This window comes from Lingula anatina, chromosome 1 (genome assembly GCF_051362555.1).
Source record: "Lingula anatina isolate TDL-2025a chromosome 1, LinAna3.0, whole genome shotgun sequence".
Classification (NCBI taxonomy): Eukaryota; Metazoa; Brachiopoda; class Lingulata; order Lingulida; family Lingulidae; genus Lingula; species Lingula anatina.
In genome coordinates, this window is record NC_141767.1 from 45,606,051 (window position 1) to 45,624,633 (window position 18,583).

General features: G+C 36.5%; 1 protein-coding gene across 2 annotated transcripts; it reads left to right on the forward strand.

The window, feature by feature from the left end:
* The first annotated feature begins 35 nt into the window (after positions 1-35).
* Positions 36-18,581, forward strand: LOC106164593 (short transient receptor potential channel 6-like). Of its 2 annotated transcripts, XM_013542561.2 has the most exons (11): positions 36-4,574; positions 7,575-7,778; positions 8,694-8,861; positions 9,826-10,009; positions 10,321-10,587; positions 14,526-14,799; positions 15,093-15,327; positions 16,900-17,109; positions 17,338-17,391; positions 17,539-17,635; positions 18,117-18,581. In XM_013542561.2, exons 1-11 carry the CDS (start codon positions 3,858-3,860, stop codon positions 18,533-18,535), a joined length of 2,829 nt encoding a protein of 942 aa, XP_013398015.2. In that variant the 5' UTR covers positions 36-3,857; the 3' UTR covers positions 18,536-18,581. The 2 variants fall into 2 exon arrangements, with proteins under 2 accessions (XP_013398015.2, XP_086863747.1); XM_087007621.1 differs by lacking the exon at positions 17,539-17,635 and having other exon boundaries at positions 18,117-18,314.
* Positions 18,582-18,583: the final 2 nt, after the last annotated feature.

Below are 18,583 nucleotides of genomic sequence, written 5' to 3' on the forward strand. Positions count from 1 at the left end.
ACAAAGTCTAAGTACATTCTAAAAGGAAATAATACAGTCACACGACACAATAACTGATATAAAATTTTGTGCTTCTTCGTAAAACCACAGAAGCATTTTATTTTGTATTATTCAGAAAACCTCTTTATATGCGATTGTTGCTGTTCATACTGTACATTCTCTTTGTTTGTATATGTCCCGTACTCGTTCCTCCAGTTGTTTGATATTTTAAATCGGTTGTTTAAAACGCAATTATGAACTTATTTGCATTTCCAATAAATAAATAAATGAATAAACAGAAATCAATACATTGATGAAGGATAAAATAGTTTTAATAGATGTTAAAGATACATGAATCTCTTCTCTTTATCTCTTCTGTTTTGGACAAAAAACTTAACCAAATGTGTAAAAAATACTGCTCGTTGGAAAAAAAGTTTCGCATTTAAAGATGAGGAAAATATGTATTTTCAAAAAGCCAGTGGGACTTGCTACCTTGAGCTTTACAAAGATAAGCATTATTAACACTGTAAGAACCATATTGAATTCTATATCGAAGTGCCACTTTATAACTGCTACACACAACTGTGAAATATTGTGCACCATTACTCCGGTAGAGCTGGAGGCTTCAAAGGGACGATTAAAACGCTATTCAATGATGCGTTTTGCTTCAAAAACTGAAATCGTTAACAAAACAACGCAGCATTAAGTTTGATTGATACGTTATGATCTAATTCCTTATCTGTCCAGATAATTTATGAGATAATGCTGTCACATTAAAAACACATCAGGTGAATTTGCTAATTCGAACTGATGACGCAACAGCAGCGTGTTTGTGTTGATAATTTTGGGTTCGATTTCAAACAGGGCCCCGTAACTCGGAAAGCATCGCGCATTGCGACCGAGCGCAAGCGTCTCGATTCCATAACTCGCCCATATTCGCACTTTATAAATTATAATACATTGTAGCCTCTATGTGATATTGCTATTCGCGATGAGCGATCCTTATGAGTTACAGGGCCCAGATATCCTTCACCTGAACAGCTATCAACACCGTTTTAATCACAAGAATAATCACTGCAAACCGGTGCCAGGAAAATCTTGAAAGGTTTATTTCTGATCTAACCAGTAAATTGGCAGAAGTATACATTTGTTTGATGGAACAAGTATTTAGAGGCTCATTCCTCATCAAAAAAAAAAAAAAAAAAAAAAAAAAAAAACAACTCTGGCACCGAATTGCATTTCACGTCGCTAACCACGTGCCAATTTTCTTCCTATCACCATCTTACCCCAATTTACAAAGCAGTTAAACCGAAATTTAACGGGGGCAGAACTCGTGGAAGGTGAATAAAACAACAAAAAATTAATAGCTCTAAAAGTGTCTAATTTTAACTGCACCTATATAGGCCTACAGGTAAGCATATTTTTCATAAAAAAGCGGAAAAAGCTATTTTGACCAATTCAGGCCACTTCAACGTATCGATCTACCATTAAAGACAAGAAAAATACATTTGTTTTGCGTGTGCAGTAGATTTAACAAGGAAGAGGTTATAACAAAAGACGTGACTCCCATGAGAAATTTGCAGTTTCCATTTTGAGAAAACGCCAACAGGAAAATTAATGGAAATTATATTACAGGTTATGAAGCCTTTTAGGTACCACCTGACCAGACAACCGTTATCTGCATACCCTCAAATATGGTGTACTGTTCTCTTTCACGACCCTGTGATTTTTGGCATGATGGAAGCCAAGTACGTCGTAACAAACCCAATTTTATCTCTGTAAAATGGTGCGTACATTATCATATTAAGGATGGAAGGGATAAAGAGCTGGAACACAGTTACCCTCTAACGGGACCGCGGTTTTATTATGTGAACAGAAGAAAAGTTCATCGTTTAACGAGAGACTACAGCCATGTAGTTGTAATCTGTATCGTGACTGACTTAAACGATTCCTGTTTCACGGCTAATCTAATATCTATTGCATGACCCTGAGAGTAGTAACAATGGGATCTGGAAACCACTTTGGAGAATTAATCATATATTCTAACAGATTTTCTGAGAGCACGATGATACCTTATTACCGTTATTGTCATAGGAGATAAACTCAGAAGACCAGATGTACCGGTTACGGCAGAAATCACGCATTTCTGCAAGACTATTGAAAATTAATGGTGCGGAATAAATAAGTAAAATATTCAAAACATTAAATTGCTTTATAAGTAACGAAACACAAAGTATATGTTGTATGTATTGATGTCAGGGATGCTCGTCAACGATCCTCCAGTGACAGGCATTCGTCTGTTACAGAAATTAAAGCAGACTGTTCACTCAAAGTTTCTCACAGAGCATTTTTACCCGATAATATTTGTGACAAATGGCTATGGAGATAGATGGATTCAAGGTCGTTCTTTTATTTTTGTGGGAACACACCTGCATATAATATAGGCACTAATGTGTCATATTGCTCCGCCTCTCAACTAAGTAATCATTTTCCGCGCGTGCATCTAGAGAAGTATTCGTTGAAAATTTCCCTTTAACGACTATTAGTTAATCAATATGAAAAGCAATGCATATTTACCAAACCAGGCAAAATAAAATGTAGAGCCGTTATACAGGGTACGTAGCACAATCATCTTCTGGGAAATAAGATAGCAAGCCTACACCACAATTTGTGGATACCATTTAGGCAAAACTGTCGTGAATCAGGCGACGCGGTACCTTTGGCATATACATGTATTACCGCGAAACGACAAAACAAAAGACACTGCTTTGTGTACTGGAGACTTGTTTTCTTACTGTTAGGATTATAAAACTTTTCGGTTATGCTGCCAAACAAAGTCAATTCGTATATTCTAAAACATATGTAAACATAAAAAAAAATGAAAAGAAAAGAAAAGAAACAAGGCGGTTTGAAGGAGAAACCTGGTGAGGAAATGCGTGGACTTCGATGAGTAATAGGGCCCGCCCCTAACCACGTCAACGCTTGAACGTTTCAACGTCAATCGGGAAACTAGTAAATGGCTTATGCACACCCCGAGGATGTGTCATCATATACATATATCATGTCATCGTACATATAAACGTGCATTAATCAGAAGGGTATTGTCAATATATAAATATACAACACTGAAGATATATTTTTATATCAGGAGAGGTGAAACATAATAAAGAAAGCCCTCTCAGCGCGACAAATGTAGCGAGCAATCAGGGACGTTTCCAGTTTCGAATAAGCACACTTGTACATCTTTATATGAAAAGAATTTAACGAGAGAAAAGTTTACAGGGAGATATTTGTACAGTTTACGGGGATAAACTGGACTGAGATGATGGTACAGCCCCACAACGCCAATCAACATCGTCCCCTTATCTGGAAAGAATAATTAATGAAATGACGTTTTCCGAAGACCGCTTTTCAGACAAATGTCATGTAAGTGGTAAGTGGTCAATAGATGATGTAGTACACGGATGCTCGAGTTCACTGAATGCAATCTCGCCGTTTCGGTCGCAGCAAATTTTCATCTGTGTCAATATCAACACCGGGTTGGACGGTGTCATTGGCGTGCGGTGGAAAACAACATTTTTTATAGGAAACATGTTTTTGTGGAAAGCGTGACCCAGAAGCGAAAAAGAAGTGCAACGGCAAACGTAGTGTATGAAAATGACTGAACTGCGTCGGTTAACCCAGATTATCATCTTTAACGTCGATTTGATTAACAGATAACAGACACTCCTACGACACGCGAGACAGTGGCGAATTAGAAGCATACACTTGAAAAGGAATTGCTTTTACCAAATGCTAGAAATACCAGGCAAACAAAAGTATTGACAAACTAAAGATCAGTATTGTAATGCGTTGAACTTGCATAGGTTTTTGCAAAAATGGCGTTCCATGGTCGACTGGATAGTAGCACTAACAGAGTGTTTCAGGAGATATTTGCCCAAAGATACCAAACCAAAGAGGTAGAAGCGGCCTATCTGAAGGCTGCCGAGACTGGAGACTTGCTGTCAGTTATAAGCTTTGTTGTGGACAGCAATGTCAATATCAACTGCGTCGACTTTATCGGCAGGAGCGCGTTGGAACTAGCCGTTGAAAACCACCATTTAGCAATAATTCAATATTTGTTTCCAAAATGCAGTCTAGAGTGTGCCGAGAATGCTCTCCTTCTTGCGGTAGACTCGGGCAACGTTCAGATCAGCGAAATACTTTTAGAACATCCCTCATTCAAACACACAAAAGTTCACGTGGAGAGCGGTCCTGGCGAAGGAATATACCGAAAAACGGCTGAAAACTACCGGTTCGCACCGGAAGTGACTCCAATCATCCTGGCTGCCCTCAAGAATGATTATTACATAACGCAGCTTCTTTTATCGCGGGAGTTTAGAATTACGACTCCCCATGTATATTTCTGCGAGTGTACCTCGTGTAGCAACATGCGACGGTTTGACTCGGTGAAGTACTCCCGCTCACGCCTCAACACGTACAAAGCTCTGGCCAGTCCTGCCTATTTAACTCTGTCTGGGGACGACCCTATATTTGAAGCATTTCAATTAAGCCATGAACTGGAACACTTAGCAAGCGTGGAAAATGAATACAAGGTTTGTATTGAATGATTGTAGAATGAGAGCCTTGATTGTTATCCTGAGCCCATCAGCGTTATTTTATTTTGTACTTGTACCCAAAAAAACCTCGAGACCTACGGGGACTTCATTGCTTATCGTAAACATCTCCCCGAGAACTACATCCCATTTGTCACGATTCCGCCCACTATCTCCTTTCTCTTCTTTACCACCATTCTTAGCTTACATAATTTTTGTATTCTATGTCAGACTATCCAAGCCCACGTTATCAGTTAATCTCCTAGTATCATTGTATGAAATATGAAGCTTGTTTCCAATGTCATTTACAGAGGGACATATTCACATTACCCTTGGTGCAGGTGCAAGGCAAAGGGAGCCGTGTTCAAGTCGTCGAAAATGTTTTTGGAAATACTTAAGTTCAACATGCAGAATTGTTAATTCTACAGATTTCTTAAAAATAATAATAAAAAAAAAAATCAGGCAACAGACGTTTAAACGTAAATTTACCCTTTCATTATTTAAGATTGAATAATTGTGAAATATTTTTAAGTGAATACATCAGAAAATCAGCAAGAAGCTAAATTGACAAGATTATAAATTATAAATAGTGAAAACAATGTGTATATCTAATCGAAACATTTCTCTGAATGAAAAATATTTACGTTGCAGTTAAAACAATCACCATTTTGAAAAAAAAATACAGTGCGAGACAGCCAAATGTAAATGGAAACTATATACGTTATGTAAGACAGGGTGGTGTTAAACAGGCAGGTATGTTTGTAATGTCATTTAAGTTACATATGGTTTGTTGTCTATTGTCGTCGGCTGTCGGAGACCAAACAAGGAGATATTCCCGTAGTGGTCACGAAAGCATATGTTGCTGTCTAGTGCCCCGTGCTTTCCCATATACATCTCTGTCAGTCATAGTTGGGCAGATTTTCAGTTGGCTGATCTGAAGTGTTGTTCTTCTGTCTAAACTTCTGTAGTTGTTATTAATAAATAATTCCCCTTCTGGTGTGATGGTTGTATTGAGGTAGCCATTTGGAACATTTTGCTTAATTTCATTCTGTACATGATTGTCAAATAAGAATGCAAACTTCTAACTATATCTATTACGTTGCACAACCGAAATGAAAGAGGTTTCTGTTGTTGCAAATCTTCTGGGGTTTTAAGTAGTCTGTAAAAATGGCGAAAATAAATGTACACACCAGAAATGAATGCCTGGGTTTGTAACATTACCCCTATATTAGGTTAAACACAGCTTGGTTTCTCTATGATTCTTATGTACTAAAAGATGTGAAGCAACTTGTAGTATCCAATTTTCAATGGTCACCAAGAAGTGTCAATTGTCACCAAGAAGTGAGAAAAAACAATGGACCTCTACGCAAGTAAGGATGAATTGCTGTTATCACCACTACCATTCAATAACGCTTACAATGGGACTGAGTGGAATATACACTGTACTTCCTATTATTTTACGATATTGATAAAATGATCACTCTCAACTGCATTGCCTTGCATGAGTACCTCAGTGATAACGCTATGTTCTCGCATGTATGAATTTATTTGCAACCTATCGTTTCCGTTTCTTAGTACACACGAAGCGCAGCAATTCACCAGCAGATTCTGTCTCGATTACTCTAAAGTGCAACTGATATTTTTCCAACACTGACCGACAACTGATTCCATAGTAGATGCAGCTCAGTATAAAAATGTCGCTGTGTTGTTCGGTGTGATCGAGTCCTAAGAAAAAAATCTCGATCTCACAGGAAGCTAAAAAGCACACGGACTTTAAATGTTATTGTCTTTGTTTACGAAATTGATTATTCAACAGAATACTAGTAGTGTAGTGTGTTTAATATACCACACGTAACGAAAAACATACTTGAACAAGTACACAAATGGTACATGAAAATTCAGAATAGAATACTGTACATAAAAGTAGAAAAATGGTCGTATTGAATTCCCCGATCAATACTTGTACACGCAGCAAGTTAGTTGGTTTGTTGACATATAGGCAAACATTTTGGTGTATAGTTATGAAAGAAAAAAAGATAAATATGCCCTGAGAATAACAACAAAGATTAGTTTTACACGTAAATCACCGCACGCAGAGATGTTCTGCCAGCACGACCGACATCACTTAAGATATTAGTTTTTCCTTTTATTTTGTTTGCCGCCATTTATGTTCATCAACCAGAAAATCAGGAGAAAGGATGAACAGCTGCATGTATGTATAGATCACTGGCTAACAATGTACACATTTAATTGATGGCTCTGTCACAGGGTTCATTTTTTTTTCAAATCATGACAAACCTAAGCTTCCAGAACCTTCCGACCATCAAGCTCCAAGCACAGAACAAAAAGCTCTTTGTCCTAGTTTGATGGTGCGCCGGTAATTATCTGACGAAGCATTTAGCAAAATGTACAAAGCCAGCTAATCAATTTGCTGAAGACTATCAGGTACTAGATCACGAGGAAACCACTTTCATTTTCAGCATTTAATTTACGTTTCTTATGCCTGAGTATGCATGTTACGGAATTCCTGTCGCTACCTTGGTTCATCCTAATCAATCTCCCTAAATATACCGGGTACTAGCCAACATACCAAGCAATAATGGTGGGTGTGATCAATTGAGCATTTCTGATACATACAGAAGATGGAATGCTACCTTTTTCTCTTTTTTTTTTCAAATGTTTGCGGGCTAATAGGAATTGTACTCATAGCATTGTAAAAAAAACCTTTAACAATGGATGACATTTTCCTCCTTCACAATCTATTCAGCATAGGCCTAATGAATACATGTACATGGAAGAACAAATATATAGATTTTCATCATTGAACTTAATGTCTGAAACCACTACATGTATATATTAAAACACAATATCATAGGCACAGCCAACGGAAGCACTTGCAACTATTTTAGTATAATGAAATGAAACTGGCTAACTTCCTGAGTTTGATGTTAACGATTTAAGAATTGCCTTTCTTGTTTATTTTCATTTGTTATATTCTAGAGCCAATACCTAGCGTTGAGTGACCAGTGCAAGGACTATGCTGTGGAGTTTTTGGACTTGTGCCGCACAAACGAGGAAGTCATGGCCATACTTAACGGAGACGTTCAACCAGGAAGAGGCGAGGATGATGAAATGGATGACGAAGATATTTTAGCGAATGGATTCGTCCGACTTAAAATGGCACTAAAATACGAGCAAAAAAGGGTATGTATTAGTTATTGGCGTTTTAGTTTCGAAGGATCTTTTGCATATTTATATCAAACAGCTAAAAGGATTAGTTGTGGAAGAAACCTGCTGCAACAAGACAGAGCACCTCTGTTTCATTTTGTAAAGACAACGTTATGAAAAGGAAATCAAGGGTTTACCCTCATATTATCCATATTTCATTTAGTTCTACATGTATTTGCACCGAGAGGGTTAATTATATCACGGCGGTTGTTAAGTAATCCACTAATTGATATCACGAAGCAAATCCATTTAATCAGGCAAAAGCCTAAGCATTGATGACACAGGTGGTGCACTGTGAAACGGTGGAACGCTAACTGAAGACGACCCGTGTTCTACGTTGATATTTTGTCAAATCATTCCGTTCCATTATGAAAAAAAATCAATATATCAGATCTACTTGAATGTAGCAGATGTGTCCAGTTATTAATTGTTGAAAAATGGATATTAAATGTATGATAATATCATTGTACGGACATACAAAGGTATCTGTGTTATTTCATGATAAACAAAAAGAGAAAAAGTCATAAAGAGAAAATATTGTGCACAGTTCTCTTTGTCTTCGATGTGCCTCTTGTCATTTATGTTGAAATGTTTTATCTTCATTACTTCAAGTTCACATTCCTTCTCATTTTATTCTGTGTTACAAGCTAAGTGCATTAGACTGAATCATTTGCACAAGGCGACCGTTAATTTCCTAACACGACATCCGATTTAACCATTTTCATACATATTTGTACAAAGTGCCTGTAACTTCAAATTGTCGACCCGAACGAGCACAGTTCCTATTTAATTACTCCCCAGCTACTCGAAGAAATATATATGATGTTATTTCCGTTTCACCTCAATACTTATTACAGAGTAAGACGTTAACTAATTTGCTTTTGCCTTCAGTTCATTGCCCACGCTGCTTGCCAGAGACAGTTATCACTACTGTGGTATTCCTATGTCCCATGGGTGCGTTACCGGAGTCAGCTTACCATGATGGTCATATTACCTCTGATCATTCTCATATGGCCTATTGCATGTACATTGTACATTCTGTGCCCTCTTAAAAACAAGGTGGGTATTTGTGTCTTTACGCGAATTTAAAAGTTATAAGTTTCAGGTGAGGTGATTGATACAAATATTATTTCGTATATATCATTGCGACAGGAAAGGCTTTAAAAGCCTGAAATACATGTTAGCAATAGTTTGACAGTCCGTTAGCATATCTCATATCTCTTTTGGTATTGTGACTTTCAATGTACATTGTAGGAGCAAGTCGAATCTGTAATGACAGTACAGAGACGCTGATATGGATATGGGAAATGATATCATTGTACTCTTGAAAGAAAAACCTATGCTTTTGTATATAATATTTTCCTGAGGTAATGTACATGTAGCACTTGTTGACATAGGTTCCTTAATAGGGCCTATTGAGTTGATCCTCGGCCGATTTTTTTCGTGAACACCTTGGACTTAACTAAACATTTATCGACGTGTTGTGATCATCGACGAAGATTAAGTTGACGTTTTATTAAAGTTAATCTTCATATCAAATGACTTTATTATATACTTTGTGGTGTACCTACAAACTGATTGATGTATTTCTATGATAATAAATAACCGGTAAATGCACTTGACGTAACTATATGTAGCTGGTTAAGTCTCATTCAACTGAAAATAATATAGTACAGAGCCTACGCGTTAACATTTAATTTGTCCTCTTAAAACATGTGATATGCTCTTACACACAAGTCAGTAAAATGATATTGTTAAAATCAGGGAGATAGGAAATAAAATGTCAGTAATATACATTTATAGATAGATTTATAAAAGGTTTCTTGATATATATAATGTACTGTTTTATTCGACTTTTATTGCCTGTACAGCATGTCTGTCTTTGAGATGCACGACATTTTCTCTCTTTGATCTGGTATTTATAAAAAAAAGTTGTAGTATGCTATACATATACACCGATTATTCAATAAATATTGGACTAGAAGGCGGTTGAATATCTTATAAAATTGTTTTTTTTTTTCAGTTCACCAAGATAATGCGAAGCCCATTCGTAAAATTTGTCAACCACGGATACTCTTATTTCATGTTTCTTCTACTGATATTCATAGCCTCAATGATGAAAGGGCACATGTGGACGTTATTTCTGTGCGAATACAAAAATGAATTGCCCGCTTATATAAACCTGATGATTTTCATGTGGGTCCTAGGTGGGTATGGTCAGGGTTACTGGCACTATTTAGTTGTGCGGACGAATAAGAGGCGATTGCAAAGCTTAAATTTAACTTAGTGACATATTTAAATGTATTTCTTAAGGCGAATTAACACAAAAGCAAAGCTCTCCACCCTTCAACCCCGGGGCTCTCTCTGTCCACTTAGCAATAACCGATTTTGAATATGTAATTTTTTAAAATACATAATGCTACTGGTATACCAGGAAGTTTGCCCCTTTCCAGTTTAACATATACATGTATTTATTTTCATTTCAAGCATTGTTGATAATTATAACTAACATTCACAGGTATGCTATGGTACGAGTGTAATCAGGTCTGGTCTCAGGGTTTGAAGGAACACTTTAAAGACTGGTGGAACTGGATGGACATGACTTTACTGGGACTTTATATCGGCTCGTATGCTCTTCAGTTGGCGTTTGCCATTCAGTATAGGGAGGCATATTGCCTGCAACAAAGGCACAGCAACACTGCCTCCTACGACTGCGCAAAACTTGACTGCCTGGTCGAAAAGGGAAACTGCTCGTCTGTAACTTCTGTTTTCCACGCAAAAACAGGTGAGAATCATTACCACTTCATTTTTGCTCGACCTCAAAAATCTATTGATTCCGTGTGTATTCATTATCGTATAACTTGGCAGACAATTAACGTACGAATTCTCTGGAAGCTTGATAAAATATCATTTTAAAAAGGGCAATAATGGTCAGTGTTGAGCTGGTGTAAATACAAATAATTCAACCTGTAATATATGGTATTGGTCTACATATCTGTATGGTAATGAGGCATGATACACAACTAGATAATATTAATAGATAATAATACTGGCGTTGCAGTTTGAATAAGAGTAAAATATCTTTTGATACGTTAGTCCAGGAAATTGGTGAAAAATTGTGCATTTTTTACCTACAAGCATGAAATTTGGCACACTTATGGACAATAAAATTCTAAGCAAATTTGGATATATGGGCATGTCTGAAAATTCCAAAATGGCCGTCAAATCCAATATGGCCACCAAAATACCTTTTCAAATTAAAACTTCAAGTACATAGTCTTCTAATGACTTAAAATATCATATTAAGGTTAGAAAACACCATGGTATGAATCCTTCAGGTGTATTAAATCCAAAATGGCCGCCAAAAGTAAAAAAAGCAGACCATTTATTCAAGATATCCATTTGAATGGGGAATTCATCAAGCACTTAAAACTACAAGCATAAAATTTGGCAGGTTTGTGGAAATGAAATTCTGAGCAAGTTTGGATGTATGGGCATATCCGAAAATTAAAAAAATGGCCTTCAAATCCAAGATGGCCTCCAAAAATACGGCTTCTAATTTAAACTTCAAGTATATAGTCTTTTAAGGGCGTAAATATCATACAAAGGTTAAAAAACACCACGGTATGAATTCAGAATCAATATTTGCTTTTTTAGGTGTATTAAATCCAAAATGGCCGCCAATAGTAAAAAGCACTCTACTAATCCAAGATATCCAGCAGAGTGGTTAATTCATCAAAAACTATAAGCATGGCATTTGGTACAGTTGTAAAACAGGATTCCAAGCACTTTTGGTTGTATGAGCATGTCTAAAAATTTCAATATATGGCCCCCAAATCCAATATAGCTGACACAAATACCCGTTCAAATTAAAACTTCAAGTATATAAAATCCTATAATAACTTAAGATAACATTTTATGGTTAGACAAGACTATGGTATGCATGAAGTATCAATATTTGATTCTTTAAGTGTATAGAAATCCAAAATGGCCTCCAAAAATAAGAAAAACAGGCCACTCACAGCAGCAGTATGGTGAATTCATCATGCACTTAAAACTACAAGCATGAAAATTGGCTCAATTGTACAGAACAGGATTCTAAGCAATTTGTTATATAGGGACATGTCTGAATATTCTAATATGGCCACTAATACCCTTTTAAAGTAAAAAAAGACTACTATATAATCTGACTGACAACAGTCTTTACTCTTTTTTGGTTTTTCGCTCCTTTAGTTACATTTAGACCCAAATGACCATAAAAAATGGAACAGGACTCCTTTTGGTCTAGTTGTGACACCACATGCAGCAATTCTATAAATGTCAAGGATATGAAAATGTCAAGGTATTTTCACAAATAAGTTTCAAATTAACGAAAGTTATTTTATCAAGTAAGTGTTGCACATTTTATGGGCGGTCAACCTTTTACTTTAGTAAATGGACAATATCTCAACAGAGGATAACAGCTAGCTACACCGAAATTTCTACTTATTTGGTTAAATAATTTTCATTCATTAATGTGTGCCTAGTTTTACTAGTAGTTGTGTTTCCCTCAGCTTTCCCAGTATTTCCTTAAAGCTAAAGCTTCTACATGTAATCCACTTTCCCCAACAAAATACCAAGAGGCATTGGTCGTTTCTAACACCAGAAAGTATCAGTTAACATGCATGAGGGACAATAGGAATATGAAAGTGTGGTAGGGCATAGTAGTAGATGTAGGTTACTAGTGTGAACCCTTATAGGACCAGTCTTCCAATGCTTCTGACTCCCCTCACCACAGTTAGCAACTGCAAACATAACTACAAACAGATGTGGTAGGAGCTACCTGGTAGATTTTGTAAGCTGGGTAAGTGAATACTCCTCATGGCTTCATTCTGGATTGTCCCACAGAGACAATGATGCCGGAAATCTCATGAATTTTTACCTTTCAAAGTCCATATTGCACTGATTTCTTGGTGTAATCATCAGAATACATCGTTTTTTGAAGTTTTGTATGTATTAACTGTCTGGAGGATTTTAATTCTTTTATTTTCATGTTCAGTTTTTTGAAAGTATAAGTTTGTAACTAAACAAGTTGCCAAATGATCAAATGAAAACCAAAGTTTGGTGCCTATCAGTGCTTCTTTTTTAGTGCACGAAGTGTGAAGTCTGCAATGCAACTCTTGGATACAGCACGTATCAACACCTGTCCTCTGTTTGGGGTACAGGTATTTCTTTGCTCATAAATTTTCACTAAATTCTCGGTAGCCATTACTGCGAATGTACTAAAGCCAATTTTTAAAATAAGAAGCTTTTCTAATTTACTTTTGAAGCACAAGATAACATCATAACATTATCGAGTGCAAATGTGCCCCGCTTTTAGTACTTTACCAATGAAAAACATCAAATTGTTGAGACCTGTATGTTTCATTAGCTGTCATTTTTGTTATATTTATGAGCATTTGATGAAGCGCCATGCACTGATCTAGCTGAAGAATCATAACCAACAGACAAAATTGGTACACCCCAAGTTTTTTATATTTGCCTCTTTAAGGCTAAGTTATTCTGGTGTTTCTTTCACATTTTATGGATTTTGCACGATACTTTTTTTCTTAGAAAGGGGGAGTCACTCATGAGTGCCATATAAGAAGATTGCTAACTGGGAATTGATCTATATGAGAATCCAGAGCAAAAAGTCAAACTACTTATGTTGGTTTATCAAAAGAAGGACTGTTTTCAGTACATAATAAATGTATCATGCTTGATGGTTTTTTAAAAACTCTGTAGAATAGCTCCTGCACAGATAGGAATATGCTGATTATACAGGTAGTTTGCAAAGCCCACATGCCTATTCACGAGTGATTACAATTCAGTAGTTGTGGTCTGCTGACTTTTGGAGGCCATTTTGGAATTTTAAAACCTTAAGTGGCAGATACTGATACTTCATACATACAATGGTATTTTCTAACCATTAAATGATATTTTTATAAAAGACTATACAAATAACTTTCACCTTGAAAGGGTATTTTGGGGGCAATATTGAAATTGGCTGCCATATTGGAATTTTCAGACATGCCCCTACATCCAACGTTGCTTAGAATCATGTTCTACATAACTGTGCCAATTTTTATGCTTGTAATTGTAAGTGCTTGATGATTTTACAAAACTGCTGCATATTTTGCGTAAGTAAACTGCTTATTTTACTTTTGGAGGCCATTTTGGAATTCTGTACAGCTGTAGAAGCGGATATTGATAATTCATTCATAGCATGATATTTTCCAGCTATAAAATGATATTCTAAACCATTTTAGGACTATATATTAGATGTTTTAATTTAAAAGAGTATTTGTGGCGGCCATATTGGATTTGGCGGCCATACTGGAATTTTCAGACATGCCCATATATCCAAAATAGCTTAGAATTCCATTATCTACAACTGTGGCAAATTTCATGCTTGTAGGTAAAAAACGCACAATTCACCCTTTTTTCTGCGCCAATTTCTTGGACTAGTAGCATTAATTTCAATTTCTTGCTTGACTTCTTTGTACTTTGACAATCAATAATTTGATAAATCAATTACTCAATTAATATAAGAGCCCAAGCATTATTCGTTAAAATGGAAGGCCATTACCATAAATTATATTTTTGCAAAGATGACTTAATTAAAGATTTGGGCATCAATTTTGTTATATAATAGGCTTAATATCCTAATCATTCTAAATAATAGTTTGGTTTTTGTACTTATAGGCTATGTTGATCCGAATAAAGCGTGGGAAGCATGGCCCGATCCAAGACAGCTAGCTGACGTCCTGTACGCACTTGCTAATGTGATGAGCTTTACCAGAACGGCGTATCTGCTGCCTGCCAACGAATATCTGGGGCCGTTACAAATATCTTATGGAAAGATGTTACAAGATACTGTGAAGTTTTTTGTAGTGATTGCTCTTGTCTTTATCACGTTCATGGTGGGCCTTACAAGTCTGTACCAGGTCGACCGTTGTGAAAATAAGGCTTTCACATCGTTAGTATCAAATCTTGTAATGTTTTGTAGACCCTCGTTTATTGGTAATTATTCTATGGCGACTTTTCATCTATTAGACTACAAAATTGAGTATGCGATCCATGAATCGTGTAAAAAAAAATGCGCAATACTGGAATCCGTTATGATAATTTGAACTGCTAGGCCTATTTACAAAGAATTTTGATGATTTGAAAAAATAAAGTAAAATAAAACCTAACCCAATAAGGAAATAAACACGAAATACAAGAAAAGCCTTACATATTTTAACAAATTTGGTTATCATTATCTTTTAGACCAATAGAGACATTCCGGAACCTGTTTTGGGCAACATTCGGCATGGGAAACATCATGGCACCAGAAATCAACGATGCCTATGTAAATTACATCCAGTTTTCCTACCATAAGGACCTATATGCTCTGACCGAGGGAGTGGGATATGTTTTATATAGTCTCTACATCATAGCGGTGGCCATAGTTCTCCTAAACATGCTGATCGCCATGATGAGCAACACATTTGAAGGTGTCTATGTAAGTATTTTACATGGACGAATGACAGAAAACAGGTTTAATGTGTATTTCAAAAGTGCATTTTGTTAAGTTTCTATATTCTTCATTTTAGTTCCTGAAGAATGCACACAAGCCGGAAGCGTAGGCGCTTTATATCTTATATAGTTGATCTTAATCAGGCCCGTAGCCAGCAATTTCAGAAGGGGGGATCGTTTTCTGAAAAAGTGGACCTTTTACTATAAAATCTTCAAGTACATAGATCAAATTTTACCCAGAGTGGACCTTTTCCCAGCAAAAAGGATGGTTCTTTCGAACCCCCCGAACCCCCCCTGGCTACGGGCCAGTTAATCTTAATCTAATTTTTCTATAAACAACCCAAAGTTATTATGAAGATTCAGAGAAGAGTTGGAGTAACTGGCGTTCACTCTCTGGGGAGGAGAAGAGATGAATCTCTGGATAATGTACATTGCCATAAAATTAAACACTTTGGCAGTCTAACCGCTTGCATAACAAATTGAATCCGTTCATTCCTTCAGCGTTTTTACCAAGAATGATGACAAGCCATTCATCATCGGCAGTATTTTACGGTACTGCATCCTGTGCTTATTGATCCCGTTATAATGCCCTAACTTTGTTTTATCCATTTACCTGTCGCTATGGCAGCATGTTATCCATGCAATTATGTATAGTTAACTGTAAATGTCATATTATCACCCTCCTTTCATCGATTTAATGAAATAGTTTTTCTATATTGGTATGGTCGGGGGTGACGTGAGAAATCCACAGCGTATACATGATGAAAATAATGCAACGTGTAACATTACGGATTCATTAATTTATCAAAAAGTGCTACATTAACATATTATTTTGTTAGCTACTCTGATTAAGTCAAACATCGTGGATCGCGGAGACAATCCCCTGTGAACAACCCCGTGCTCTTGGGCCATACGTGTAATGCAGGCCTGTAGCCAGGGGGGTTCGGGGGGGGGGGGTCGATCCCCTCTGGGTAAAATTTTATCTAGGTACACAAAGTGTTCATGGTAAAAGGTCCACTTTTTCAGAAAAATACCCTTTTGAAATCGCTGGCTACGGGCCTGCATGTAATTGTGTTATTTTCATGACCTTACAAATTTTATTCGATGGTGTATTGAAGGGCAAACGGACTGATGAGAAGCATACAATGAAAGTTTAAATTTCAACAGATTTATGTACTTATATTATGTAATTAAAGCAATAATAACTCATCGTTTCAGCCAAAAAATGAATTTTCCTGGAGTAAACAACAATTTTCCCATACTTACCAATGGTTAATGAATCCATTTTTACATTCAAAGTTAGTCCCTGGTTTTTTTCTAAAAAGTTTGGTTTTTTGTTAAAATCTCTTAAGAGATTTTAACAGAGTATAGACATCAATGGAGGTCACGTGGTCTAAAGACAAGTTCAAATATCAGAATAAAAGCTATTACTGCTGTTATTGTGGTAAAACAGAATATATTATATTTCTATGAGTTATTCACAAGGTTTTTATTGTGAAATATAGGTCTCATACGAAGAGTTATTATCCCTTTAACTTACACTGTTTATTTTTGCCAGAATGACAGCGACGTAGAGTGGAAATTTTCACGCGCTGAACTATGGATGACATACGTGAAGGAATACAGCGCACTGCCGCCCCCTTTTAATATTTTACCCACATTTCGATCCATTATTGAGAAGATCAGAAAGGCATGTAGGAAAATGTGTTGCAAGTGCAAGTCGGACGACGACATCTTAAGAGGATCACATTTTCCGGCCAATTACAGGGTATGTATCATGTATTCCAGATAGAAATAGGAATTGACTTGTATACCTTTCTGGCAAGACACACAGTTGTAACGTCCAATGTTGATTGTTGCCTTTGTGAAACGGGTTTAAAAAATGGAGCAGATATAATGGGAAATTCCCCATAAAAGTTAACATTTGAAATGATACTCAAAGATGCACCCTTTATAATCCTTACTTTATTGCCTTTATGTTTTATTTCTTTTTAAGAATCGCAAATTTGCTATTGAAGACAATGGGCCAATCGAGCTTTCATCATACAAAGTAAGTGTAAAACAGATATTTCACTGCTAAAAATCAAGTATACAACCAAGTGCGTAATTTTAATTAATTGATTAAAAGTAATTTTTGAACTCCATATCAGCAACATTCATTTTTCTCACACAATAATCACTGCAATCTTTATTGCAGCGAATTCTAAAGAGGCTGATCCGACGTTTTATCTATAAAAAACTTTACGACACTCTCGAGCAGGACGAAGGCAATAAAACTGGCACTGCACCTGACGGTAGGTTATTAAAATGACGTCTTCTGTGGCAATAATCCCACTTTGAAGTCAGAAATGCCGCTGTTGGAATTTTTTACATGGCGCCCAAAATATGTCGTTCTTATTTCTCTCGACATTTTCGGTGCTATAATTATTGGCAATATAACATGATTTTGGTCTTAAATGCCCGCCTAAAAGGTTTATGGAATAATGAGTCCCCGAGTATTTGTTGTGCCACGACGCGACCGGGGTGACTAGCGATGTTTTCCAAGGCTATCGGCGAGAACGGCATCCATTAACAAAATTAATCACTGGCCTATAATTTGATATGGACCTACTGCAAAATATCGGAAGAAACCACAGACTTTATATCTTTCCTTTTATGATTACAAAGACAATTAAATACAGCACTGTAAATAAAGAGAGGTTTTGTAAATAAAGTAATATGACTGAACATTTAGTTTTCAGAAATAAATACGTTGCGCATTCTGTTTTATTCTAGATCGAGAGGATATCCCAGGTTCCTCTGTCTTTGTGGATATAACCAGTCTTAGGGAAGGCATGTGGAAAATCTCTGAAGACATCACGTATATCAAAAGCGGCGTGCAGGAAAGCATCGACAATGTACAGAAGGAGAACAAGCTATTTGCTGACGAAATAAAGACATATTTAAAGGAGAAAAAACACCAAAACGGCTACGGAAATGATATTAAAGAAATTAAACAACAAGTAAGGACCCTTCAGGCGGAGATGAGTGAACTTGTAGAATTAATGAAAGCACATTTAAACACCACACAACCGTGTGACGTCACGTCACGTGATGGTGTGGTGCGAGAGGCAGCAGTACGTGGGGTGGCCGCATGTCACGTGTCTAAAGAGTCTGCAACTGATGATCATGTCAGAGAAACTTCTTCGATGTAAAGTTATGTTAATGCACTGACTGTGTCTGATTGTTTAAATACCACTCAG

Excerpts from the sequence above, each read along its gene's own strand:
- LOC106164593 (XM_013542561.2), top strand. The coding sequence starts at position 3,858 with ATGGCGTTCCATGGTCGACTGGATAGTAGCACTAACAGAGTGTTTCAG. Across the intron at positions 17,110-17,337 it reads ATTTTCCGGCCAATTACAGG|AATCGCAAATTTGCTATTGA; the intron begins GTATGTATCATG and ends TTTCTTTTTAAG. Across the intron at positions 17,636-18,116 it reads AACTGGCACTGCACCTGACG|ATCGAGAGGATATCCCAGGT; the intron begins GTAGGTTATTAA and ends GTTTTATTCTAG.